Genomic DNA, 27,775 nt, shown 5'->3' with positions numbered 1-27,775 from the left:
GGCTCATTTCTTGAAGTATCCAGGATACAGTTGTTGGCATTTGGATCCTGAGGCCAGAAGTTTCTATTTTCTAGCAGGGGGACCAGTGCAGGCTACCACCATTCCCCAAAATAGAGGCCGCTTGTAGCTGCTTGGTGGACAGCCGCAGCACTTGTTTTTCGGATACCTCCCGAGGTATGCTTATTTAATGTCGGCATGGGGTGCCATATCACATTGTCGTCTTAGGGTTCTGTGGCGTTTGGATTTGAAACCTTGCCAAGGGCTGCTCTACCACCTCAAATGGCACTGCTGCTGTTGGTCTGGGACTGCATATTTGTCAGGTTGTCCTTATCTGAGGTAGGAGGAGTGATCCACTGTGTGTCACTTATGGACCGTTCTGTTGCTGTCAGTTCTGCGACTCGGACGAATTCTGATAATTCCTCCTTTTTGATTAATTATTTCTGAAACTGGATTTTCTGCAAGCAGATTACTTAGACAATGAGTTGTCCTCCTTGGGGACTTCAATATTCACATCTCAGACTGGCTCATCTCTCTCTCTTGCTCCACTGATCAACTCGGAGTATTGCAGAACTATCTCCTAAAAAAAAAAGTAACACAAACGATCCAGGTAACCCTCACCATTATCGCAACTTGGTGGGCATTTACTTAACCAGCGCTCCTTTTGTGAGCTTTGTTTTCTGTGGACCTTTATGCACTGTTGTTTCGTGTATTTTGTCTACTAAAAGCCATGATCCAAGACATTTCATTGGAATTGGCATAGACATCTACTTATCAAGCCATGTTATGATATGTCTTCCACCTTTTGTAGTTGGGTTACCAGTTTTCTCCATGGTCGTTCACTGTATCATGATGAATGATATCTCATTAGATATCTCGACTTCTGCATAGACTCCTGTACTTTTAGTTTCTCTCTCCCTTTTAATGAAAGAATGTTATTAATGATTAACTTCAAATTCTGTCTATAGGTTTCTAATGACAGTATTCATCATCTGGTAATACCAGACACGCTCTCGGCTTTCAATATGCTTACTAACATTTCTACTGAGAACCTATTTATCTGTTCGACTTCTTAAACTGTATAAAATCTAAGTTCACCCACTATTAGAATACTGTTCTCACGTTTGAAATGGTTCACAAAAAACTTCTTCCTTTCATCTTATTTCTGTCATTTGGAATAACTTTCTTTATGTTTCCTTTCCAACGCCTACCACCTCCCAACTGTCCAATAACATAAATTAACTCTTTAATCATTTACTTCCACAAGTCCATTAACTCCTTAACCATTTGCCTCTACAAGGCACTAAAAAAAAAATCTCGAATTTGTTTTAATCTAACAGTAATCCAGATGTACAAGATACACACATACACAATATTAAAACCTATTATTTATTTGTTCTCTATCGCTCCCCAAATTCTATTAATCACAATCGCCTCTTCGCATATTCATCTCTCATGCTTGATTTTATGCACTCAGCATTCCTAAATTACTAACGAATCGTCGTCCTTTTTTGGAGATTTCAACGTCCACAACTTAAATTGGGTTTCCCTTCTGGAGTTCTCTGCGTGCGCGCGCGCACACACACACACACACACACACACACACACACACACAATATTAAGACCTATTCCATTCAACTTCCGTTTTCTACCAGAACTGAGACGAATCCGGAATAACTTGGACATGAACAAGTCATCTGGACCAGAAGGGCCATATAAATAAATAAATTTATAAAATTTATAAATAAATAAATAAAAAAATAAATTTGTACTGCGGAATTAACAACTATCCTATATCGCGTCTTCAATCTTTCGTACTCGGCTCGCATCTATCCTAAGATGGAAACAAGCCTACATTCAACCCATTGCAGAGAGGTTATAAAAGTCAGTCAACAAACTATTAATCCAATTGCTCTCATGTCCGTTCTCAAAAAACTATGGAAAAGATCAAATTCTAACTACCAACTATTTAGTGACTTGCAATGCTTTCGATCCACAGATGACCTAGCATTTACCACCCACCTCTGGACTCAAGCCATGAAAATGTTTGGAACTCCATGTCGTCGCTCTCGACATTTTTAAAGCATTTGATCAGGTTTGACACTGAGGTCTGTATGCTCGGCAATCTATCATCCTATTCTGCCTTCAAGTAAGTTGTGCACTATCTGTCATGAGAGATGGTTTCCTCTCTCCTCAGATTTCCCCACTAATGTAGGAATATCTCCGGCCTCCGTATTTTGACTCACTTATTCCTGTTGTACATAAATGCCCTGTTTCTCACTGATTTCAAATCTTACCCATAGCTATGCTTATGAAAGTACATCCCCCCCTTTTTTTTTTCTTCTCATTTAACAAAGTTTGTAGCGCCCAAGCATTAGAAGTCAAGATCCTTCATCTCTTAAATTCTAATCTCTTCACTTTTTCAGTCAGGTGAGAATAATCTTGTGGATTTCAACGTTACCACAACACAATCCTGAATAATCTGGCATTACTTCCCCGAATTTCGGATAATACTGAGATATCCAAACATGATCGGATTTCTCTGTTTGGACTGACCTGCAGATTTTTCTACCACGTACACATCTCAGCCATATCTTCGGCGGCCACCAAAAAAGGTACACCAAGCTTGTGCGGAAAAAGTATGCGGAGCATGTGCGAAAGCACTTTTCACCTATGCAACTATTTACTTTGTATAAATCTCATATCCACCCAAACATGGAATATACTTAGGGTGGTGTACTAAAGCCTCAATAGATTTCTAGATGCTAATCAGAAGAGTAGAGATAGATAGATTTCCCCACCCCATTTCAGAATCATTCCTGTTTCTTTCTCACAGACGTTTATTTTCTGTCTTTCTTGTACCGTGCAGTGCAAATTCAATATTCTGCGGAAATGGCCACTATCATTCCTTTTCTTTAAGAACAAGAGCAACTGCTGGTTAACATCCATTTACCATCCAACCAACGTCTATTTCTTTTATGTTTGTTCTTTGGAACAGCTGCCTTTACTCGGTCTAACTCCAAACACTGCAACATTCAGCTTTTCAAGACGTCAACAAACTTGCTTTTTTTTATTATCACACTCAGCACTGATGTGCTTTGAAATGTTGAAAGTGTTTTAAACACTTGCAACATTTCGTCTGTGAGTCAGATTTTTTTTTAAAAAAAAAAACTTTCTCGCTGATCACGCTTCTCTAAACTATTCCCGCATTTTGAGGATAGAGGACTTAGTCTTTGACGAAGTCCTCTATTTGACTGTTAATAATTTTCTTGTCCTGTGGGTGATTTTTGCGTGGAAGTGATATTCTTTATTAGCGTTGGTAAAGAATTAGACTTGAAGAATATAAAATCCTTTTTGGACAAGTTTCGCGTTTTCTGATTCGCCTCTTAATACATAAGAGAATTATTTGGTACCATTAAATATTTTTATAAGGCATTTTCGACTAGCAAATAGGCTAAACAGAAGATCACTTTTAGTTCAGTTTCCATAGTAGAAAGATGCATTTTTAGGCTCGGTTGGCACGTGTTTGAAGTAGAATCACGAATAAAAACCGTTTGTTCTGTTTATGAGGTTCTAGATAAGGACTTGGAGATATATAATACAAATGTTTTTTTGATTATCTGCGCATTTTCGCAGTACGTGTTCGTATGTGGACGAAGTCCAAAAAATAGTGGTTTGCTGTAAGAAAGGATTAAATGGAAATCAAGACTGATTGTTAACGTCAAGAATTGCAATCTGCTTTTAAGAAGGCAAAAAAAAAAGGTGGGTGGGTATACTTTTATAAAGTGATCGAGTAAATTTCTTTAATGCGTTGTTTATGAATCGGTTAGACACAAGCAAAAAAAAAAAGTTTGTTTTAGTGTGTGTTTGTAATGGTAAAATAAAATATTGCTACCCACATGTTTTTTTAGAAGATAAGCAACCGTGTTCAACGTTTTAAACACATTTATCATGGCAAAATGCCATAATTATAAGAATTTGGTTAAAATAATGGCTGACAAAAATAATTTAAAAAAAATAGGTCTAATAATTACCGAACAATTATTAATCTAATGAAAATGCATTTACTTATCAGTTTACTAAAGCTGTCGAGTCGCATAGTTATGCTGGACACGATCCTGTAAAGTATCGTGATACAAACTTGATAGAATAGAATATGCCAAGGTTTCCAGCCAAAGCAGTAGCTGTGAAATTTCTAGTTTCATTTCGCAGAACAAGATGCGTAAGCACCTCATTCGTTTTGTCCATTCACATGCAAGTCTTTCCAGGGAACTTGCTTAAACGGATTGTATTAAAATGTGGTTCCCACCCACGAAAGGTTATTAGTAAACGTACATTTGTACCGCTGGTGCGCTAAGGATTTTTTTTTTTTTTTTCATTTTTATCAATTTTGTATCTTTTTGTGTAATTTTTTATTTATTTTACATAGTCCGGAAACCCTGATCTAAGACCAAACAAACTTTTTCAAGCCACTTTAGGCCTCCAATAAGCGGGGCAGTGGTTTCGCACCGGGCGATGAAATTTATCTCCAACCTAAAGACAATCAGAAACACCCAGTTCGAAACACCATTGCCCCGCTTATTGGAGGCCTAAAGTGGCTTGAAAAAGTTTGTTTGGTCTTAGATCAGGGTTTCCGGACTATGTAAAAATCTGAAAAAGTAATGGAGGTTGTCCTTCATGGGGGGGGGCGACTGTTCCACAGAAGTGAGATAGGTGCAATGAAAGATGACATGGAATTCGGTGAGTCTGCAGTTCAACCGTAAAAGAATGTTGGATAGTTGTTGCTCGTGTTATTGTAGGCTTAACAGAGATGGGGGTAATAATGCATCTATATCTGCTGAACAACGCCCGTAGAAGCGACAATAATAAAATAACCGTGTGGGCTGAATGGAGAGAATCTGTGAAAGAGATGCTTTATTCGGTATATTATCTCTCGGTCATCCAAGAAACTGCTGTAAGTGTTGTACCCTCGAAGATGGGAGAGGTTTAGATGCTGTTCAGAAGAGTGCTGTCTTTTCTGAACAGCATTAAAAATAAAATGTTTCAGGTTTTAGGTGCACTACTCCAAATGTGAGACTATATTCCAAGGTTGTGCGGATTGGGGAATTTGTACAAAAAAAAAAAAAAAAATTATTGAAGTTTAACATTTTTGTCTTTTATCTCACTAAGCATAGTCATAATATGAATATTTGAAGTAAATGTTACTGCCGATAAAATAATTACTGTATCATATACGTATAGCATGAATAATGAATTCGAAGATTTTACGGAGTAAATCTTGCATATGTTAATGCTTTCTTGCTCCTTCGTGTATCAACACCGTGGGAAAATTACATATCCCAAACTAAACTTGACCATCCTTTCTCTGTTCTTTTGCCTACACTGTTTAAAGTTCATCATAGTTGACGACTGTATGCTCTGCCCTTACAAGGCGATTTAAAAAAATAATAATAAACTTCTGACATTTCTCCCTAGTTGAAGTGTAACTTTAACTAGGGAGATTCTTCCACCTGCTAATTGAATCTTCAGCTTATAAATTTACGTTCATATTTCACATGGGCATGTTTTGTGAACACCTTTAGGTAAATAGATGATTGCCATCGCCTGACTTCAGACCACCAGCACTCCGTTTATTGAAATGGCTTGAAAAAGTTGCATAGAGCTTTGCAGTTTATCTAATCCTTAACTCATAGGCTTACAGACTTTCCTGGTTGAGATTCACATATATAAACAAGAAAATATAATTCCTTGTTGGAACAAAAGATAGTGTTAACGACCTACGAAATTTTGTTTTTATGCATTCAGTATCATATTTTACGATATGATACTAAATATTAATCCTTTATCCTGCTGTACGTTTCTCCCATTTGGTTCCTCAAGTAACTCCATGAGAACTAGTTGTGGGAATCTTTTTTCCTCTCTTCTACAGCATTAAATAGCGTTAAAGGATTTTTCATGCTGATTTCAAAAATGTTTTTTGTCCTGAGGAACTTCTTGCGCTGATAGCTAAATATTAATACCTATAATTGTCTCAAAGCAGTTTTCACCTTAGCTCAAGTTTCATAATTATTTACGTAGAGAGCAGGAAACATGCATGCTTACTGATTGAAAGTGGTTATTTCATTTTGATCTATATTCGCTAGAGGTACAATTTTAATACGGTATTTGAAAATAGTGGCGTTTCTTATGAGTTCTATTCATTGTTAACAAAGAAGAAAACCTACAAATAATCCGCCCATATTTTCGTTTTTTTTTTTTTTTTTTTTTTTTTTTTAGTTTTTTTTTTCCTCTTAAGTTTGCGTTCGAAAATTGAGAGCTACAAAAAGCCACTGCTGTGTTTATCTGAGGGTGCAGGATGTTTGGTTTATAGATATATTATCTAGAATTTGAGATATAAAGTGCGAAAAAACAATTCAAGAACTGCAGAATGGGGGGGGGGGGAGTAATTGAGTAAGGAATCCAAAGTTTTGCATATACAAAAAAAAAAAAAAATATTCCTGGCCCTCATTCAGTTTTATTATCGGAAGCTTTCTTATGAATCAACCATTGGCAGGTTATAATTAACTTAACTAGAGTGATAACGCTGTTTCGCGAAATCGTGAAAAAAGAAAACAAGCGCAAATATTACCCCTCTGAATGGTAATATTGATGCAAGTGTTAGCCATAAGTTGTTGAATCGAAATCATAACCATATTTTCTGGGTTCTTCAGACTTTTCAAATGTCTGAAGAACGAGCAGCCGAAGGGGAGGATCCTAAGTATTCATTGGTGGTGTATTGGTAATATAACGTTTACATATACCCCTCCCCCTTCTCTTTGATCATTTCCCTTACTGTTATCCTTCGGAAGAACTTTCCTGACTTCTTATTTAAAGATTCAAATATGTATATCTTCAAATATGTAGCAGTCACACGAACAATCGAAGATATGCATATTTGAATATAACCTGCCAAAGTCTGTATGTTACAGCGCTTTTTTTTTGTGACCTTCGAATTACAGATCACATCGTTTTGCACCTTATCATATTGGGGAAAGGGGCGCTGTGCTTTTTCAAGTGTTTTCCAAACCAAAAGAACGAGAAACATATCGTCTAGTATTTTTATTTATTATTATTTTTAATGATCTCTAACGTTAAGCTTCAACTTTTGATAAACTTGTTGCTTGTCAAATGTGATTTTTCGCATTTATACATAAACTTTGCACTGTAACTGTAAGTAATAATGCAGTCACGCCTACGAGACAATGAACAAAAATGAAAACGGGAGAGGAGGATCCTTGTAATGTGAATCGCGTTAGGACAGTTTTTAGGTGTTTTCCTAACCTAATTTTTATACGTTTTCCTGAGGGCGGTAGCTGACTTGTTAACAAGCGACCGAAACGTAGAAAATAGAGTAGCTTTGTTGAGGTCAGTGAACACGATTTCAATTGCAAATCTTTTATGTAAAAATTAATTGTTTTCAGAGTAATCGTTGAAGAATGTTTCTGACGTCACTTGTTTCATTTGCTTATTTCCGATGAGAAGTTGGAAGCTACTCGTTAACCAAAGATTTGATATTCACATTGCTGTTTTCACATATAGCAGAATCCTAATTAAAAAAAAAAAAAAATTAGGATTGTTTACACAAATGTTAAACTGTGGACGAAAGATTTGCACATAACAAGTATAAGCGCAAGTTTAGATACTGATGTGGGCGGCACTTCCTTAGAAACGTAGGTAATGCCACCCCCATCGTAACCCCCATTTTAGTGCTGTAACAATAATCAGTACTGAAAAGTATCGGGAATTTTTTTACCGAAATGCTATTTCGTAGCCTATTAAGTATACAATAGTCCGCGCGGTGAGCCTAGTGGCTGTGCGCTTCGCAAACATATGCCTGGGGGAAGGAGTGTCCTATGTTCGTTTCCTATCGGTGACGTGAGGAGCTTAAGGATCTTTCTCAGCCATAGCCAAGTTAGCCGGTCTTGGGCATAGACAGTAGGGTTTTTCCCCGGTTCATCCTGGGCTTGCTTCAGGATGCATTCGAGGCAACTGGTAATATCCTATTTAACATAGCAGAAATGTTTTTAAAAAAATTAAACTTTTATAAATCATTGTCCTGTTTTTGGATTTGTCAGATTGCTGTTGAAGGAATCGATTCCGATTCTAGGAAATGAGAGTCACGGATAAACGTACATTCCAGATGGATTTAAATTATTACTAAATTTGATTAGTTAAATCTTAGCACATTCGTAGTGTCTTGTCATTGGAATTCTATACATATGCAGAGACTCCTTTGAAATAAAACATACATACATATTCCATCATGCATACTAATTCTATCATTTTCATAACACTATCTCAAAGCTTAGTTATTTCTTAGTATTTTAAGTTCAAATTTGTATGCTCAGTACTTGTTTCTCACGAAAACATAAATTTTGTCCGCCTTAGTCAAGACATATAGATAAAACGTGTGTGTGTGTGTACATACATACATACAGGGTGTTCGGGATAAATTTGACAGTTTCGTAAGGAAACAGAAAATCTTATTTGTATCTATTAAATTTAATGAATTGACAAAAAAACATTACAGGCAGAGTTAATTACAATACTATCAACAAGATTTACTCAAAATAACCACCATTAGCATCGATCACAGCTTCAATTCTGCTTCGGAACCTCGAACAAGCTGATGCTACAGTCTCCCTGGGAAGGGCCGCAAAAACTGTTTTAATTTTATCCATTAACTGGGCTTTTGTATTACTGGAAGTGCGATTGGTGTCTTTTTCAACTGCGCCCCATACAAAATAATCCATGGGGTTAAGGTCTGGGGAGTTTGGAGGCCAAACATTTGGACTGGTGAAGTCGTAGAAATTTTCAGACAACCATTTTTGACTTTTCCCAGAGGTGTGGCAAGGGGCCGAATCCTGCTGCCATACATACGGCCTACCATTGGCTACCCTTGTTATCCAGGGCTTGACTACAGTTAGCAACTCCACGAACAAAGCCCGAATTCCAATGCCAGGGTTCTTCAACACCTGTTCCTGCAGATTTGCGAGGAATTCTGCTGTACGAACGCAATCAGATCGTCTTCTAGGGATCTTTCTTCTTGCTACATCCTCGTAGTCACCATTGCAAGTCTCTAGTTCATGCCTGATTGTTTTTACTGTATTCAGGGAGCATTGGGCAGCAGTCGTAATATCCTTATTTTGATGGCGGGCACGAATCATCATGATACAAGTTATTCTCTTCCATGATTCAGGTGGGTTCCAGCTATCCATCCTTTCTGACATCTTGTATATGAATGAAGAAGGGTCCAAACTTTTAAATGAAGAGAAGTGTGTGTTAATACATGTAACTTACGGAAAAATATAATTAATTATAAATATGTCAAATTTATCCCGAACACCCTGTACATATATATATATATATATATATATAATTAACTTACAACATGCGTTGAAAAACAGCATGGCAACTACGTACTGATTCTTATGATATGTAGCAGTCACATATTGTGATGAGGAAAATGAAAATACCCAATTGAATGAACAGAATAGTTCCAAATGAACAATGACAAATACTTTTTTTTTATTTTTCCCCTCATTTTAACACATTCCAGAATTTCAGAATATTTATAGTATTTTAGATCCTGCTTTAAATGAACTTTTTTCGGTTAATAAAGAATGAGTATTCTAATATTCAGCAGCAATTTGAAACAATTTTCTTGTTTTACATTTAAAATTCATTTTTCCGTATTCTTTGAAAGTTAGAATGTCGTTAATTGGATGGAATTTGTTGTGGATATAGGAAGAACAGTAAAGTCTGACACGAAGCCATTTTATAGAAGTTGGTGGGGCAGGTAGGCTTGAACTGATGATTCTTTCAGGTATGGGCTTTCACGCGCATGCCCATTACTGATATTATTATCTTAGCCAAATTGGCCCATGTTCAAACGGATTTTTTTTTTGTATAACCTAAAATCAGGATGATGATTTTCTGCTTAGAAATTTTCATTTGAGGATACGACAGTTTCCCACTCTTCCTTAAAAAAAAATAAAATAAAATAAATAAATAAAATTAAAAAAACTGACATTTAAAGATGCTTTTATTATTTTTGTTAAGTTCAATGTTTCTAGGCTTCTTGATTTCAGTTTTTAGTTTTAGTGCTAATCTCCGAAGTCGGATTTCTCTTTCCGGAAACAAGCCATTCTTAGAACATAAAATTTACATAATACTTAGAAATACAGTAATTAAGAAATAAAGAAACAAACTGGAGAGGCCCTTGAACGATCAACGCACATGTAAATTTTGCTGACACAGCCGTGTGATTAGTCGCCACCTCATATCATATTAATGGTAATAAAACAAAACGATAAATATAAATTTTGTTCGGATTATTATTGTCATTCTTCACATTTGCTGTTTACAACCATATATATTTATGTATTCCAGAAATTAAAAGTGGATAAGAATTTCACATTAAGCGTAAATTTTTTTTTTTTTCTTTTTCATTATGCGAAATTCTTATCCTCAATACCAAGAGTAATGATTCTCCATTGCTCACTCGGTAATACCCTCTGATTGAAAAACCATATGTTTGAATTTTTTTTGAGACTTTAAAAACCTTCATAAGTGCTTTTTTTCAAATTAAAGTTTAGTTATCCAATCTTATACAGTGGTAGCAGGTTATTGCATCCCTCAAAACTAAAGATATCATATACTTTATAGATATAGCCTTGGATGGATTTTCCTGCTGGATTTGCGGACTTTTTATCCCGACCTATCCAACCATGTTAAATTAGATAATTAAATTATAACAGTTTGGTCTAGCGAGAGTCTTCACCATTATTATTATTTTGCCCTCGTGCAGTTGCCTAACATATTTCCTCTCTCATACGTATGGTTGGAACTAACTTAATCTTCAGTGTAATCTTTTCTCCTATTAGCTAAAGGCAACAAATTGTGCTTAATAACAGATTCTCGTGACTTTCGTGGTATTTTCCTTCAATGAACTTAATGATTTTTTCTGAATAACTTCTATTCTTTTGACATCCATGCAAACATGGTGAGTGAAGTAACGAGTCGTATTTCAATATTAGCCTCACTATAGATTTGTGTGCTCTCCTAAAAGTGAATGAAACCACAATGTACTGAGCTCTACTAGTTGGCTTACCAATATGAAACCCCGTCAATTAAAATTACTCAATTCTTGTATTCATTAACTCTTTCTAAAGCTTCTCCATTCAACAGCATCCATCTATCAGACAGTAGCTTGATTGCAGATACAGACATTTCTTAGCGTTAAAATTTTCCTTCGTTTAAGATCGTCCTTTCAAGAACTGATGTCATCCACCCTGCGCAGCTTCAGAGAAATTTTATTATTAATATTCGAACCTACATTATGAATATATTAAACAGGGCTCCTCGCCAAATCCCAACTAACTCTGAAGATTCCTCTATAAACACTACTTCCTGTGGCCAGCCAGTACTGGGTAATCATTAAAACTCATTTGGTGCACTTTAATCAGTAATTTCTTTTGGCATTCTTTGTGGACAAGTGGATAGCGTCTTTATTCTCCAGCCAGCAGTCTGACGATTCTAATTCTACTGTGGACATGAATGTTTGTAAATTACCCTTGGGTGTTAGATACGCATTATCTAACACCTATAGTCCTTTACAAGGATTCACCTCACTGTGATGCCACCATCTTATTTATTGAATTAGGTTGAAAAAGTTCCCGAAATTGAGTGGGAGTGACCCACTCACGGTATTAATGCATTATAAATATACAAGTTTTTGTGGATGGGATTAAGAAAAAATCAAGAATATCATGAATATGATTCCTTATTAAATTTTCCATTGTTCTGTCTATAACACTAACTGCTCTATAATTCTCCAATTCTTGCGATGAACAACTTTGCCAGCATGAATTGGAAATCTTATAAATTGCCAAAGGATATGAGATTTAACAGCTTCCTCCTCCTGTACTGTTGCATCATTAGGTGACTCTTTCTCTCTTGCAAAATGCTTAAATTCTTCGCAACACCAGCTGATTATGTCAAACTATTCTCGAGTTATGTTCTCGTTTACTTATTTTACTCCTTACTGCTAATTAGCAGTTATTAAAGTTTGCTTTATGATCTTTAATTAATAATTTAAAATTATTAAGAATATACTGCACTGTTCCAGTCTTATTTGGTACTCTCTACAGTATTTGATTTAACCATTTCTAACCCCATGCTTACGAATTTTTCATTTCAAATGATCAACACAGTGACAATTATCACATGCAACCAGACTTTCTCGACCAAATTCTAATTCTTTAGTTTTCTCCTAGTGACGAATATAAATATTCAACTTATTCTAATATCTCTCAATACATTATTTGCGATTTAAACTTTTTTCCCTCTAATATCTTCTTAATGCAGCATTTCTGCAAAGTTGAACGAAATCGTTTAAAAATTTTGGGAGCTTTAGAATACTTTCTCTTTCTTTCGCACATACATTTTATAAAGAATAGAATGTGTTATCTCGAATTCTGATGCACTTGGAAATACGAAATATAAGTTCGTATTTTAGCTTTTTAACTTCGCTTTTTAGGTCAAATAGCAAAGCAATTTGCTTTTGAAACTAAAAGTTTCAGTTTCGAGAGTTACAAAAGATGTACGAGAATAAAACCTTAGGCATGAGATTTGCCTTGATATTGCGCCTGCTTTAGTGTTTGTCGTTTCTTATTAGTGCTTTTGATTAATGTTAAACTGGTCTGACAGCTCTTTTCAACCATTGGTTCTCGTCAGAGGACCTGACGGAAACCTTATGAAAGCAAAACTCCAGTTGTCAACAAAAGCCACATCTCCCAACTCCTGGATACTTGTAGTGGTATTGACAACAAAATATTTGAATAGAAGTATTGACAAACTCTAATTGAACGAAATTTGAAATGTGTGTTTTATAACAATGTTGAAGTTCCCTTATGAATGTCAGTTGTAAGGTTATTTATAAATTACTCAAAATAAATAAAATTGAATTTGTTCCTCTTAGAATATTGTAGAAAACAAATAGATTAATGCCACTTTGTTACATCTTACTGCTTTAAGCTGCCAAAGCATTTAAGGTCCTAAGTAACGCCACGGCAGTGATGAAATAGGCAGTGTTTACCAAACTTTCAGTATTGGTGTTGTCCCTTTTTAAAATTTTAGTAACACCTGCGTATCATTCCCTCAGGTAAAGGCAGTCTGCGAGAAGTAATAATATTTCATTCAAATACGAATAATCATAAAGATATTCATTTTTTAAACATTTTTGGCATAAGTTACAATGTGAAACATATTTTCAATTATTAAATACATTTTAGTTATACGAATCCAATATACAGTAAAAACAAAAATTGATTCTGAAACTTTGGGTTCACACTTTGAGAGTGGGGGATAAGCTTACTTATACATTTTCAAATTATGAAATTTAAATTTTCAATAATAAAAAAAATGAAATTGGGTTTTATTTTTAGAAAAAAAAATGAGACCAAAAAAAAATGTCTCATAATACCTAAAGTCTTCTCGTGTACGTTTCTGTGGATTGATCGATTTTTACAAAACAATGTATTCAAGGTTTTCATGATCGGAACCGGCGATAAATGATTAACCTCTTCCTCTTTCCTGTATATTAAACAATAAGATATTTGAAAATTTTTATTTCCGTTGCAGGTTTTATTACGTGGCTTATTGCTACTGAAAATAAGCAAGTAATAAAATTTCATTTTGTGAGTAACAGCTCAACATTTTTGTCTTAATTTCACAATAGTTTAATTACGTGCACGTTTAGAAGTTACTTTTCAAGACTGCGAACAGTCATTTCAATAAACTTCTACTCGCATTGTCTCTACAACTGATGTAAGTCGAAGCCGTCCTCTCTTCCTGGTGGTGACCATCACTCTCTTGGGCCATCTCTCCTGTGGCATTCGTTGAACATGTCCATACCACTGTAAATATTGCTCCATCACATTTTCTTGCAAATTCAATCTCTTCATGATGGTATCATTCCGAGTCCCCTCATCATAAAGTTAATGTAATTAATCCTGATTTTGAGCAATTATCACTTGATCTTCAGCAAACAATAGTCAATGAATGAATGACATAGTTACCAATCTCAATTCCCACATTCCAACGTGCCAGCACTGCATCAAGTTAAATCTTAAACAGTGTTGGTTACATCCCACCCTGCTCGAACCTTTAGATGTTACAAAATAAGCTGATACCAGTTCCCCACACTCTTATCATGCAGTTTTTGAGTTATCGTGGTTTTTTCCTCTTTGTTGAATATTTTCATAATTTATGGAAACCCAATGTACTTGGCAAAATCTAGAAAAATCATATGTGCAATTTCTTCACAACTGCTCTTATTATTATTATATTAGAAAATCTCACTAGTTAATAAAATAACGCCCCCTTTAAACGAATCCTGTTGGCTTCATAAATACACATCTATCTAAATCTTAATCTCTACTGAAGACATGCAGATTAGTATATAGCTTAACACTACCCTTATATAACCACTGTTTAACCCTCTTTCTACTCCTCAGGACTTTGTCACAAGACAGCCAGGTTACTGCTATATTCCTTCCAAACGCGCAGCCAAATCCTGACTGGATTTAGTGCTTTGTTTATATCCAGATCGCTAAATCTTCTATATACGTACATTTCATTTACTTTAAATCCTTGATCCCTCTTTCTTACTCGAGAATAAAAACCTGTTTTTTTTTTTTGTTTTTTTTTTTTTCAGGATTAATTACACTGAAAAAGTGACCATTAAACAGTTTCATTGTTTTATCACTTACCTTCAGCCAATAAGTCTTTTAAATCTTTTGTTTTCCGACTGGTCACATAACTTGGAATTCTCCTTGGATGACAATGCTTGTCTTCTTGTGTTTCACTTTACCTCGATGATCACTTTCCTAACTTGAACATTTATACTTGTGCAGCTGTTGTCATTTCCTTCTTTATACCTCTCTCATAACTTCTTGATTTGTAATTCCCGATTCTCCTCTCCCCAACTCGGCTAATTCACTCCCAATCTTGAAACGCCATTCTCTCTTCAAGTTCATCCATTCTGTAGCCCTATTTGTCTCTTAAACCTGTCATAGCTTACCAGCTGCTTGACGGTTCCTAAGGTACTTTTCATAGCAACTCATCTAATGTCATAATAGCAATTGCCACTCTTTTCGTGAAATAGGCTGTATTTAACTTCTATTGCTGCTTCGATGACAGGACGTCTGTCGACCATATTGACTTAAGGTTAATAGTATAGTTCTCTACTGTTAAGTCATGCTCCCTTATTCTTCATAATACTATCCTCGTGTATAGAAGGGGAAAAATAGCAACATTCTGCAATATTCTTATTAATTCCATATCCATTATTACTCTTAACAGTCTCTACTCTGTTCCATGACATACTACATAACCTCCCTCACATTTCTCATGCAATGGTTCCACACAAGCTTATCCTTGCTATCTTCCGTCATAGCAACTCTAGTTTCCGTGACTTAGACTCTGGCTCACAGAACATACTTTCTGAATGTCTATACGCCTTCTGTTCAAATGCTCACTTGCATAGAGCTCTTCTGTCATTGAATGCACTCCCGTTATCTAAACATTTTCGTTATATCATTCATTATCACCGCGCATATTCTCGACTCTAGTATCATACCTACACAGCATGATTGCCGTCTTCTCCCCCCCCCATGCACGTGCTCTCTTCTCTCTCTCTCTTTTAAACTTGGAGGTGACTTAGCTGGTCTCCATAGAAAAGCAATAGGGTTATTTTTCCCGGAAACTCATTTTTTCACATTGCAAAACAGGCATACTAGCTTAATATGATTCTGTTGTAATTCTTTAACCAGGACACGTAATCCTCTTCACACTACTCTCTCACAAAGTGTAGCATAGCTCTCCGACACTTCTCCACCTGATTTACACATCGTGTCAGGTCATTCGTACATTCATTCTTATCTACATTTTGATTTTTCCTCAATATGATCTCTTTTGTTTCCCCACACTAGCAGTCGTAGTCGTGCAACGCTCTGTCCTTGGGTTCCCTAGAATCATCGAAGCTCCATATATTCGGTTGGTCATTCCTCCAACTGTGACATCCCTCTTTCCTCAACAGTCTCGCCTTGCAGTTAATACTCATTTCCTGGCCTTTCCATTTCCCCATCTTAAATAAACATCTTGAAATCTTAATATGCTTTATGTTAAAACATCTATTCTTTCTTTACATTTCATAACCACATTTTTTCAATACCAGTGGTAAACATAGAAAATTTAACCTAGTCTTTAGAAATTATATATTTTTTTATATTTTTCCAGAAAATTTACAGTATATCTTTTTACATCCGTAAGTCCAGATGTGGGCAGTACACCCAGTTTCCAAAAGTTAGATAGGACTAAAACGGTCTCGTTTCCCTATTTAAGGGAATAAAAGGGGTGAGCATATTATTATTTAAGTACAGATTTGAGCTGAACATTGTATTCTAAAATTGCACTACTTGTTATTTCTGTAATACTGTACCGTCGATGGGTTTAGCTCAATCACTTGAGTTTGTGGTTCTTGATTTGGACCACTGCTCCTTCATATTGGATTTTTTCTTTTTTCTTACTCCCCAGGACTGTTATTACAGTACTTTTAGACAATATGAGTAGCTTGAATGGTATAAAATCATTTTCATACCTTCACAGCATAGTCATTTGTAATAACATTTGATATCATTTCTCCATTTGTCACTGAAAATGGATCAACTAAACCAGAATTGAAATGACAATTTTCAATAAAGATATTTGCCATCCAACTATTGACCTTGCCTCTCATTTCGGCGTTCTCGAAACCAATGGAGGTCATCAGCATTCATCATCTGGAGAATGGAAAGCTAATCATTGACCACCAGTACAGCTTATTATCTACGACTGTTCCACTACTGAAAATCTACAGCATGTTTTGCTTACACACACCTTCCTACCTCTGGACATGTTCCATGTTGTGTAAACTTCTCAAACTCAAGCAGTTTTCAAATATTCTTTCCTAGGTACCTCGATTTATCGAAGCTTAGCAAATTGCATCTTATGGTCTGCCTTCAACCCTGTGTAATTGGGTCGTCAGTTTCCTCTATGGTTGTCCGCTGCTTGGAATTGTGAATCTTTCTGAGACTGAGTTAACAATCACTAGTCTATTCCTTATATTCATACGTTTCCTTCACTAATTTCAAACCTGAAGACTATAAGGCTTGTTGAAAACACTCCCCATTCTTCCAACAAGCCTTATAGTCTTCAGACATGCCAAGCTTTAATATTTAGTGTCATAACCACTGATCTTCATTTCATCCTTCAATCGCCAATAGTGGTCTTCCAAAACACAGTTCAACAGCTGAGATGCCTATTTTCTTGGACTGACACGTCTAGCCTTTCCTGGCAGAAGTATAACTTTTGTTGCATTTGCAGTTTAATTTTTTTTTTTTTTTCGCTCAAGGTGTTACTTTTTTACTTGTCCAGCTACTAACTCTGTACAAATTCACCCAACCTCAGAATAGCGCTCTGGCGTTTTTTACATGGTGCACAAAAATACTTCTCTAAAACTTGACACTATCTAAATGAGGGCAGTTCAGCAATTGACAATCCCTCTATGCAGCCAATCTCTCACAGACGGTTGGTTTCCATAATGTCTCTCTACATATAATTTTATGGAGGACGCTATTCAGAAGAGCTGGCATCCTTTTTTTTCCCCCCCTATGCCTGTAAAACAGCTGCCGAACATTCAGTTACGATTCAACTGTAAGTGAATAATGCAGTCTTCCATGCAACGTAATAACCCATCGATTTTGCCATCTCCATTCGTCTTTCGTTCCATCTACCGCCGTTCCGTGAAATGGTATTCCTGAGAACTGTCCTCCAGCTTTTCAAAAAGAATACTAATATGTTCTGTTCCTTTTCTCTTAATCTCTGCCCACACACGGTATTAGTAATGTATATGAATAAATATATGCATGTTAGCCGTTTAATTTTTATTAAAGTGTCCTTAATATGGCTACATGTATTCTTTTTTTTTAAACGAATTTTCCTATCTTTGCATCAGCAAACAGCCGATGACGCAAAAATGGGAAAAATCCCGTCATATCCTTCCCAATGCCATTATTGTGAAGATTGACTAATAATGGACCAAGAAATGAGTCCCTAGTATACATCATTGGTCACTTTAATTGTAGCAGACTCACAACCTTCCACACCACATTTTTTTTTTTACACCTGTCAACAGCCATCGTCTTATTAGTAACTAATAGTTCATAATCAGGTTCCATATCCTCCAATTTCTGGAAAACAACAACAACAAAAAAAATACTTGAAGCACTTTTGACCAAGAAAGGAAACAGTTTCCTTTGTTGGTTGGAAATTGACTATTTAATTTCATTTCTTCTTTCATTTACATGTTAACTATTTTTAATGTCACTATCAGTTTAAGGGAAGATTCCATAAAAATATTATCAGAAGAGCTCTGCGATAGTAATAAACAAAAGATCGTGAATTACTGTATTTTTTCTTCTATGTTTATTTTTGATGCCTAAATGTCAATTTTTATTAAAAAAATGTCGCTTTATATTATAAAGGTATAATTCCTTTTATAATCTAAAATATGATGGTAAAATTCCTTTGAAATTTTACCAGCATGTTTATCGAGAATGATGTTTTTGACATTTTTAAAAATGACTAAAAATATCTCATTGCAGTTCATTTTGATACGATTTATACAGATGTGGTGTAGCTTTATTTCACAAAGGGTGTTGTTAGTCTGATTCATCCTTGCACGTACCTTTCCCGTTAGCAAGCTATGTTATCGCTACGGGAAGGGATAGTACGTTAGGTGGGATCCTACCTTCCTGTAGAACTGGTACCGAGGCTATGTGGCTTGTTTCCGGTATCAAACCGGCAGCGGTTATTTAACGAGGTTAAAACACGTCTATCTTTCAAGAGTTGACAGAAGACTACGTTTATAGGAAAGGGGATAATATTTCCATGTTGATAAGAGTTGGCGGAGATAAATATAGTAGATGCTATTTCTGCCACAGTGCACTTTTAGAGCACTTCACTGTTTTCTCATTAAATTTGGAGTTGGCAGGAACCTTTAAACCGGTGTGTATTTTAAAATGCATACAATGCAGCTGTTTTTATAAAAGTTCAAGCATCACTTTTTAGGATTCACATTAGTTTAATTTTTACTTACGAGATAAAAAAAGATGATCCAATAAAGCTTAAGTTTAGTTAATTGCACTAAAATCTTTATTTAATGAATGAGAATTTGAGATAGTTTGTCTACTGGTTTAAATGCTTTGTTCAAGATGTGGCCATTATGTATACGGCGATTAAGTTTCAATAGATCAGGAGCGAAGTGTAATAAATGAATCATTGCAGCTTGAATTATCAGGCTGTGCGAAATACGATATCCTGTTATACACTCGGGTTCCTTAAAACAGTAATATAGGTAAATAACAATTAATTCTAGATAATAGGTGATTTGAAAGTGTTTCGTTAATGGTTTAATTTTTTTTTAATGTAGAAATCGAAAAATATTTGTATTCCATGGTAACGTTGCAAATACGTTTTGTGTGGTTTTCATTATTTCTTACATTAATATCACTCATTTCTAATTTAAATGAAGCCGTGTGGCGCTCTTTCTGTGATAATTTGTTACATTATTTTTTAAACAAATACCAACATGCCGTTTACGACTGATATATTTTCGTAGTGCAGTGTAATGTCAAATTACCAGTCTCTCAAGTCAAAGGTATACTGCAAATATCAATTACGAAATTTTACCAACTGCATTTAAAATGTTCATGCAGAAAAATTTAACCCGATTTTAATAAACTTCCTAGTTTTCAGTGCTGAAATGGTTAATTCCTGCTTTATCACTACTGATAAAGAACCTGTAAGAGGCAGATTTCTCTTCCATATTGCTTCTATATCTGATCCTGGTTATACTGAGAAGATTATAACATTAGTGATTAGATTTCTGTTGTTACATTGCTAACAGTTCTTATATCGTACTTGCACTACTGTGAGTAAGGTATAAGGTACTATTGTAAAAATAAAAATTATATACACACAAGATGCTACTGCAACATCATAATTGGGAATTGCACTATATTAGGTATGTAATTTCTTGGGAGAGACAGGTCAGATAAATAAATTTTAAACTTGCTTGCAGGATATACTGCAGATTCTTCAGCATCCCCCCCCCCCCAAAAAAAAAAAAAAAAAAAAACATAAGTATTATTGAGATGAGTGGCATTAAATAAAAACCTTATTCAACTTTTTAAAAAATATATAAATTTCCAAATCATAGTGGAAGTTCATAGCATCTTTATTGCAATATGTAACATTACAAAACTCATTGTTTAGTGAAATTAGGCAACATATAAAAAAGAACTGTAAAACATAAATTCCTGTCCAGCATTTATCTAGAACTGAAAATAATCAGTGAATTCTTGGTGTGTGAGTAATATTTCTTTATAAAAATCATTTTGCAGAAAACGTTTTTTTTTTCCCCCATTTCAGTTTTTGTGCAGTCAGTCAGCTTCATCTATACATGTAATAAACTTGTGTAGAGATTTGTTTATAGATCTTTCATGAATCCCATGCTTGGCAATAATTTCAGTAAAGGCAAACCGAGTTCTATTTCACAAATAGACTAAAACTCTTAATTCAAATATATTTTGAATATCTTGAGAATGTCAGTGATGTTAGAAAAAACTGTATTAAAAAACTATTAAAAATGTCTTTTTTAAAAAAAATGTAAAAAAAAAAAATCTCCTAGAAGACATTTTATTTTCTTGCATATTCTTCTGGATTTCTAGGCAGTAGGATTTTCTAATTCCAAGATCAGCTAACTGGACCAGAAGAGAAATTTTTGAAAAATGCCTTGCTTATATAAGAAATGTTATCAATTTTTTTTTTTTTAATCTCCTGAGAGTTGACTCATAAAATTAGTTTGAATATTTTTTGGAAAAAAAAAAAACGTTTATATGTTAATTCTCATTACTTCTAAATTTATATAGCCACTACATAAATTTTATTTAGCCTTTACATAATTTCATAGTGAAAAAAAGAATTAAGATTATAAAATTAGTACTAAGAAATAGGTAAGATTGGTCCTTTTCTACCCAGTCACTTCAGATCATTCAAACATTGCCATTTTTTGTAAATTAATACAACTGTTTTGTACGTTCATCATCAAAGGATTAGCCTGATAGATCTGCCTTCTCATATAAATTACTGACTCAAATTGTGCATACCTTTTTAAAGTTAGCTGCTGCAATGTTGACAGGTAATAACTATTTTGGGAAGTTAAGCAACTGTCAGTCATTTGATTTAAAAATATATTTACATTTAAAAGAGCTACATTCTTCTTTGGAAACCCAGTAGAGTTGCCACCTTTGTTATATGTGCTGTAGGTTCACCATCATATTTATATGTATAATTACATTTTATATGTATTATTACATAAGTATAAGGTTTAATGGTGATAGATGCTTTTAATAGTTACTCTTACATAAAATGTTGTTACAAGGTTCATTTAAAATAAAATAAAAAAATCATCAAAAGGATCACAAATTCTCAGACATAGATCATCAAAGAAGAGGAAAAATTTTATACTTCTGTATACTTAACTACAGATAGCAATGAGATCTTTACAGAATTTGAAACATTAAGAAATTATATGTGCATACTCTGCATAATTTGTACCGAGAATGTTCCTTTTTAATATTTGTAATATATAGCATCAAAAGGATATTTGACTTGGTTCTTCTAGTTGATTTTATTACTTTATGGACTTATATTATAAATCCAGAAAATATTTAAAGTAATTTTGTTATATATTTTATATCTTTTTAAAGTTATATTTACTAGAGATAGAATTATTTTTGCAATAATATACCACCTTTCAGATATGTCTGCTCCTGAATTGGCTTCTTTAGTTAATCGACTAGAAACAGTAGCCACCAGATTAGAAAACGTAGCAACGCTTCAGAACGGAAAAGGGTCAGCTCTCTCACCACTAGGTTAGTAAGAAGGTCCTTAATACAAGTGAGCATAGTTTTTGTTGTATTTATTCATACACTCATGTTGAATTGGAAATTGAGATTAATATTGGTTGCATTCTCAGTTTCTTTTAAAAATTTGAGATGCAATTTTAAAAATTATATCTAACTCTTAGAGAAGTATTTCATAAATTGGTATATAGTAAACCCTGTTCCTTGTCCAATTTTTTACTGAATTTCTCTTTATTTCATATAACTTCTGAGTGCAAGAAAATGCTCTCATTGCTTGCAAACCCAAATGCTGTTAGTTGAATATGTTTACTTACATTAGTAGGTAACTATGTATATGCATTTAACAGATACGATCATCTGTTTATGATATACTCTGTTCAAAATTCATTGCATTCATTTTTTATTTTTCTTGCTTTCCAGATTCTGTTAATCTTGGATTAATTTATTTCTGAAGTTTCATTCCTATTCAAATAGTATACAAATCCTCAAATTCCTTCAGGATGATTTACATACACAACTCAGATTGGCTTGCCTTCTTTTTAACATCATGGTCAATCCCATCTTGCTCCTTTCCATAATGGATTTCCTTAAAAACATAAATGTAGATGTCTGTTCTCCTCTTGGTACTTCAGTCATAACCATGTCCACATTTTCTTTCTATGATATGTATTTCAATAATCCACTATTAGATATGTCTACAGGGTCACTTAAAGGTCAAAGCCAAATAGGGAGGAGACCTGTACGTCACCTTTTTGAGCAATGTGGAGAACCGACTGGGGCTTCTGACCTAATGTCCAGTCCTCATTCATATGGTGTGTCCCATTAGTAGTTACCTGCTTGGTACTGAAGGAATGAGATGGGCTGGCAATTTAAGACTTAGCCGATCAAACTCTATTCCTTATTATCTTAAACCACAAATGCACATAATGGCACAACATGATGATGATGAGATTTCATACTGGCTGTGGTGTCACCTGGTTAAATAGGGTGAACAGTGAAATGTCAGCAGCTGTAACAGCTGATGAAATGGACAAAGAATACAAGCTCCCACTTAACATCTCAAAGAAGAAGAATAAACCCAACATCAGAACTGAAAATAGTAACCATCAATATAAGGAGTATTAATGGAAAGGAAATTGAACTTTTAGAAGAATTAGAAAAGTGCCACATGGATTGGCAGTACTGAAACAAACAAAAAAAACAGGTGTGATCTTACTAAATAAATATGGGATGTTATTTTCAGGCAATAAATGATCGAGGAAAAGGGATATCAATAACATTCAACACCAAACATGAAGTTAAGCTTCTTGATTGGAAGGCAGTTTCAAGTAGAGTTATGTGGGAAAACTTCAAAATGGGGAAATCGTCACTGAAACTTATTTCTCCCTGTGGTCTCAAAGGATCTTCTAAGAAGAAGTTTTTGTTATTAGAACAGGCAGCTGACATAAAGAAAATGGAAAAAGTGGTCCTTGTAAATTGAGCAGCAGAGTAGCAATGAATGCTACCAGGCATATAGGAATATTTGGAGAACAGGACAAAACTAGTGATAGAAATTTATTGGAATTCTGCTCAGGACACAGACTAGTCATACTAACAAAATGTTACAACATAACTATGTTCACAAGGAGAGAAGACAAGAAATAAGAAAAGTCTCATTGACTGTGTCATTGTTGATAGTGATATCATGGTGGTTCAGGATATGAGTACACAGAGGATTTGAAATTGGATGTAACCATTACTTAATACTAAGCAGGATAAAAATGGATATCACATTGAAAAGAACAATGTGTAAGAAAGCATTAAAAAAAAGTAGAGTTGAGCTGCTTTTACAGGTAAATTTTAGACTCAACTGTACAAACATTATTGAAGAAAAAATGAAACAAATTGAAAACAAGAACCATGGCTTGGAGTCTCATTGGCAAACTCTGAAGATGATATTGATTCATTGTAGTCATTTATAAAGAAAAGTAACACCATGGTGGAAACAAGAAGTTGAAGAAGCAGTCCTGAAAAAGAAGAAGAAAGCATACCAAAAGTTACTAGCAAATAATTCAGCAGGTGCCCTAAAAGCTGTGTGTAAAAGTAGCTAAAGAAAATTCATGGGAAGACTTTGGTAAAAGTATGGCAAATACATATCAGGAAGGTGGCAAAATGTTCTGGAGACTTGAAGTTTAGAAATGGAGGAAAGAGTACTATAAAAGGAATCAAAGATGATAAAGGTGTAATGAAAACTGGAGATAAGGATGTCTGGAGTAATTACTTTGAAAGATAGTTAAACTAACCAAGCAGTGACAGAACCGTACTAAAAATTTTCAAGAGGAATACATATCAATACGTGAGGTAAAAAAAGCCATCAAAAACTTGAAATGTGTCAACGCAGCTGGAGTAGATGATATTTGACCAGAAATGCTTTAGTATGGAGAGATATAAAAGTTCTGCAGTGGCTACACTACATTCAGAGGACCTGATCAGAAGGTCAATTTCCTGATTATTGGAGTAGAGATCTCATTTCTTTTCCTCCATGGATGGGAATCATCTATAGAGGAAAAGAAAACCAGAATAAAGCTGAATGTAAGAATTACAGAGGAATTTCTTTACTAAATGTTCCAGCTAAGATTTATGTAAGCATACTTGAAAAGAGGTTAAGAAAGATTGTGGAAGAGAAATTTGAAGAACAACAAGCTGGGTTCAGGACAAATAGAGGTCTCAAGATGTGATTTTCACTTTAAGATAATTTAAAAATCATGAGCATATGACAAAGATCTACTTAAGTTTTGTAGATCTGGAAAAGGCATATGAAGGTGCCCAGAGAAAAGTTTTTCAAAATACTACATTTATACAGGATAAATGGAACATTATACAGGTAGCTGACATACATCTCAAATATAGACAGTCTATATTTGAGTTGCATGTCAGCGGTTAGAATTGAAGGAAATACAGGAGATAGTTTGTAAAATCAGATGTAAGACAAGGGCACACATTGTATCCACTCTTATTCGTCATCTCTATGGATTACATTATGAAAGAAAGTGGCATTGGGTCTGATATTAGAATTGGAGATGTTCCAGCTTTTCTCTTTGCTTTATACAGATGGTTGTACTCCTAAACACATCTAGTGCAAGTCTCCAGGATTCTCGTAACTAAATTGAATAACAGCTGTAATAAACTTGGCATGAAAATCGGCAATAAAAAAGCGTTTTGGAGTAGTTTTCCATTTTGTGTCTACAGTGATATGACATTTCTTGATAGTAAAATTCACGAGTATGGCTGCAAGACCATCATTTAACCAATGAATTCAGGTGACAAGTCATGCAAGACTAGAGGCTCGCCAAAGTCCAGGGAGGCAGCCAGATGGTTGCATTTCGGTGGGAAATGAATTTTATTGCTCAGTGTGAAACCACCAGTTATTTGGAGGCCTGGAGTGGCTTAAAAAAAATTCCATGTTTGGTCTTTAGAGCAGGGTTTATGTAAAAAAAAAAATACAAAAATGCTTAAAAATGCAAAGAAAAAAAATTGACGAAAGCAAAAAAATCATTAGCCTGCCCACAGTACCAAATGTAATATAGGTGTGCAAATTACCTTTCTTAGGTGACTGTTCTCTGATTCATAGATTGTGAAACCAATTCCAACAGTCACAATCAGCAAGATGAAGGATGGCTACAATTGCAGTTGGTGACTGATGTTTCTGAATATCTGCTTGCCAAAACCTATCTTCTTCTCCTATGTACAGAAAGCTCCATGAAAATGATTTGTTTGCTAGGTGACTGATAGTCTGCCCATATCTTCATGCCACAGGAGAGAATGTTTGAACTGGCGAGGCTGCATATCAGTTGGACTCGAGATCAATGGGGTTAGTGTTGTTGATAGACAAGTTCTGATTTTAAATGTAGGTTTCTCTGGGAATTTTTTGTTATTGAGACCACATTATAATATAAATAAGGAGTTTAATAAAAATAAGCAATTAAAACCTGACAAGTTTTGTATGTCGCAAGACTTACATCATCAGGGATAGTGGTACATAAGTTTTTGCATAACAATAGACTCTTAACAATTAACTACACATATTAGATGTTTTTGATAACTCACAACTGTAAATATTGATAAACCAGAATACAAATGGTAAAATTCGTTACTGTATGTGTGTGTTGGAACATTGCTTGATGTAAAATTAAGCCTTGATTTTTATTGCATTATGTAGGCATCCTGAGCATTTGCAAACTTCTTTAAATTTTCTTGTAAAACAGTCACGATCAATATATGACATTTTTGTTTGTTGCCACTGATGGCAGTAATGAACGTGTGGAATGCCAGGCCTGATTTATGCTCTCTTCTTTCTTCATTGTCTTTTGTGTGTTCAGACATGGATCTCTTCCAACCTTCTTGTGTGACCTACATAGCAAATGTCACAAGAGCAATGAATCTCATAGATGCCTGGTTTTTTTCATGGGGTGATGTGGAGATTTTGGTGGATGTGGGAATCTTGATATTTTTTTTTTGTAAAGGTAAAAAAGATACTTATGTTGTACTCACAGACCAGCACAACCACTTTGTGACATTCTTCATGTAAGGCAGCATGATTGCATTCTTGAAATCTTGTTTAAGGGAGTTGTAAGAGATTAAGAATTTTTCTGATTGTCTTGGATTCAAAACCATTAAGTGTGAGGTTTTGTTTCAGGTAGTGCAGTTCACCACGGGAGACCAACACTAACTATTATATAGGCAATACTTAAACTCTTTCACTTTCAGGCGTTCATGACTATCTGACAATTCATTCGCCACTCTCCAAGCAACAGATCTAATCTACATACCCTTACTAGTCAAGTACTACCAATCATTACTAATATTTTCTAAAATGAAAAGACTTATCTGTATGATGCGCAGCACCTCTAGTACTTCTATGTACTAGACTAGCACCACCAAACTTCTAGCTAGTTTCCACCTTTCTCTAGGCCATGGTATAAATTCTTTTATTGAAAATTGCATCTTTCACAGCCATATTGTATTGTGCAGCCATATCTTGAGATAGGATATGGCTGCACAATACAGCAGCATACCTACCATTTTAGTTTATGCCACTTCTTTAAAAGCTAAGGTTGATCTAATAAAGAATAAATAAATAAAATAATCATAAATAAATTAAAAAAAAAAAATAGGGAGTAGGTGAGGACTTTTAACCCTGTCCAGCTTTTGGAGATTGAGTGGTTAGCCACTCAGAAAAAGCTGGTCTTTGACTATCACTAATTATAAGTGACCACCAATGAAGAGATGGACAAACAAGTGCTGCCATCTCTTGGTACCTAACCCTCGCAGGATATGTCACTGTCTGAAATAATGTGGGTTCTATGGTCGATTTTCTTGAGTCTATGGGACAAAAACCCCAAGTTTCCAGGAGAGAAAACCTGCTTGCCCATGCCAGAGATCAACTAACAGTTTGACCGAGGAATCGGTCAAAGAAAGGGTTAGAAAAAGTCCCACCAGTCAGCAACTAGACTTGAACTTAATTCTATCTTTGCGTGGCCTAGTACAGAGGATGCGAGTGCCACTCCACTGAGCTGCACAAGCCTCTAAAGTTGATCTAAAAAAGAGTGCACTTAAATGCTATGTTGATTGTGTCCATTCACCTTTTTAAAATAGTTATAATTCCACTTTAGGTGAATTCAAATGCTCCATGTGGTCTCAAAAACTTACATCTTTGGATGAACTTCAAT

At 34.9% G+C, this 27,775-nt stretch overlaps 1 protein-coding gene across 12 annotated transcripts in view; it reads left to right on the top strand.

Moving 5' to 3' along the window:
• capt (adenylyl cyclase-associated protein 1) overlaps positions 1-27,775 on the top strand; it is a 257,904-nt gene that overhangs the window by 65,396 nt on the left and 164,733 nt on the right. For 7 of the 12 annotated variants that reach the window (XM_090404789.1, XM_090404784.1, XM_090404788.1 and 4 more), the window contains exon 2: positions 21,963-22,076. In XM_090404789.1, the coding sequence (XP_090260915.1) occupies positions 21,965-22,076 (112 nt within the window). In that variant the 5' untranslated portion in view covers positions 21,963-21,964. Of the gene's footprint in view, positions 1-3,624; positions 3,760-19,000; positions 19,147-21,962; positions 22,102-27,775 lie in introns of those variants that run through there. The other 5 variants (XM_090404790.1, XM_090404785.1, XM_090404786.1 and 2 more) reach the window with 4 other exon arrangements.

This window comes from Typopeltis vanoorti, chromosome 15 (assembly GCF_054136105.1).
Source record: "Typopeltis vanoorti isolate ZY-2024b chromosome 15, IOZ_Tvanoo_1.0, whole genome shotgun sequence".
Lineage (NCBI taxonomy): Eukaryota > Metazoa > Arthropoda > Arachnida > Uropygi > Thelyphonidae > Typopeltis > Typopeltis vanoorti.
The sequence above is the reverse complement of the archived record's forward strand: the minus strand, read 5'-3'. Positions and strand labels throughout refer to the sequence as shown.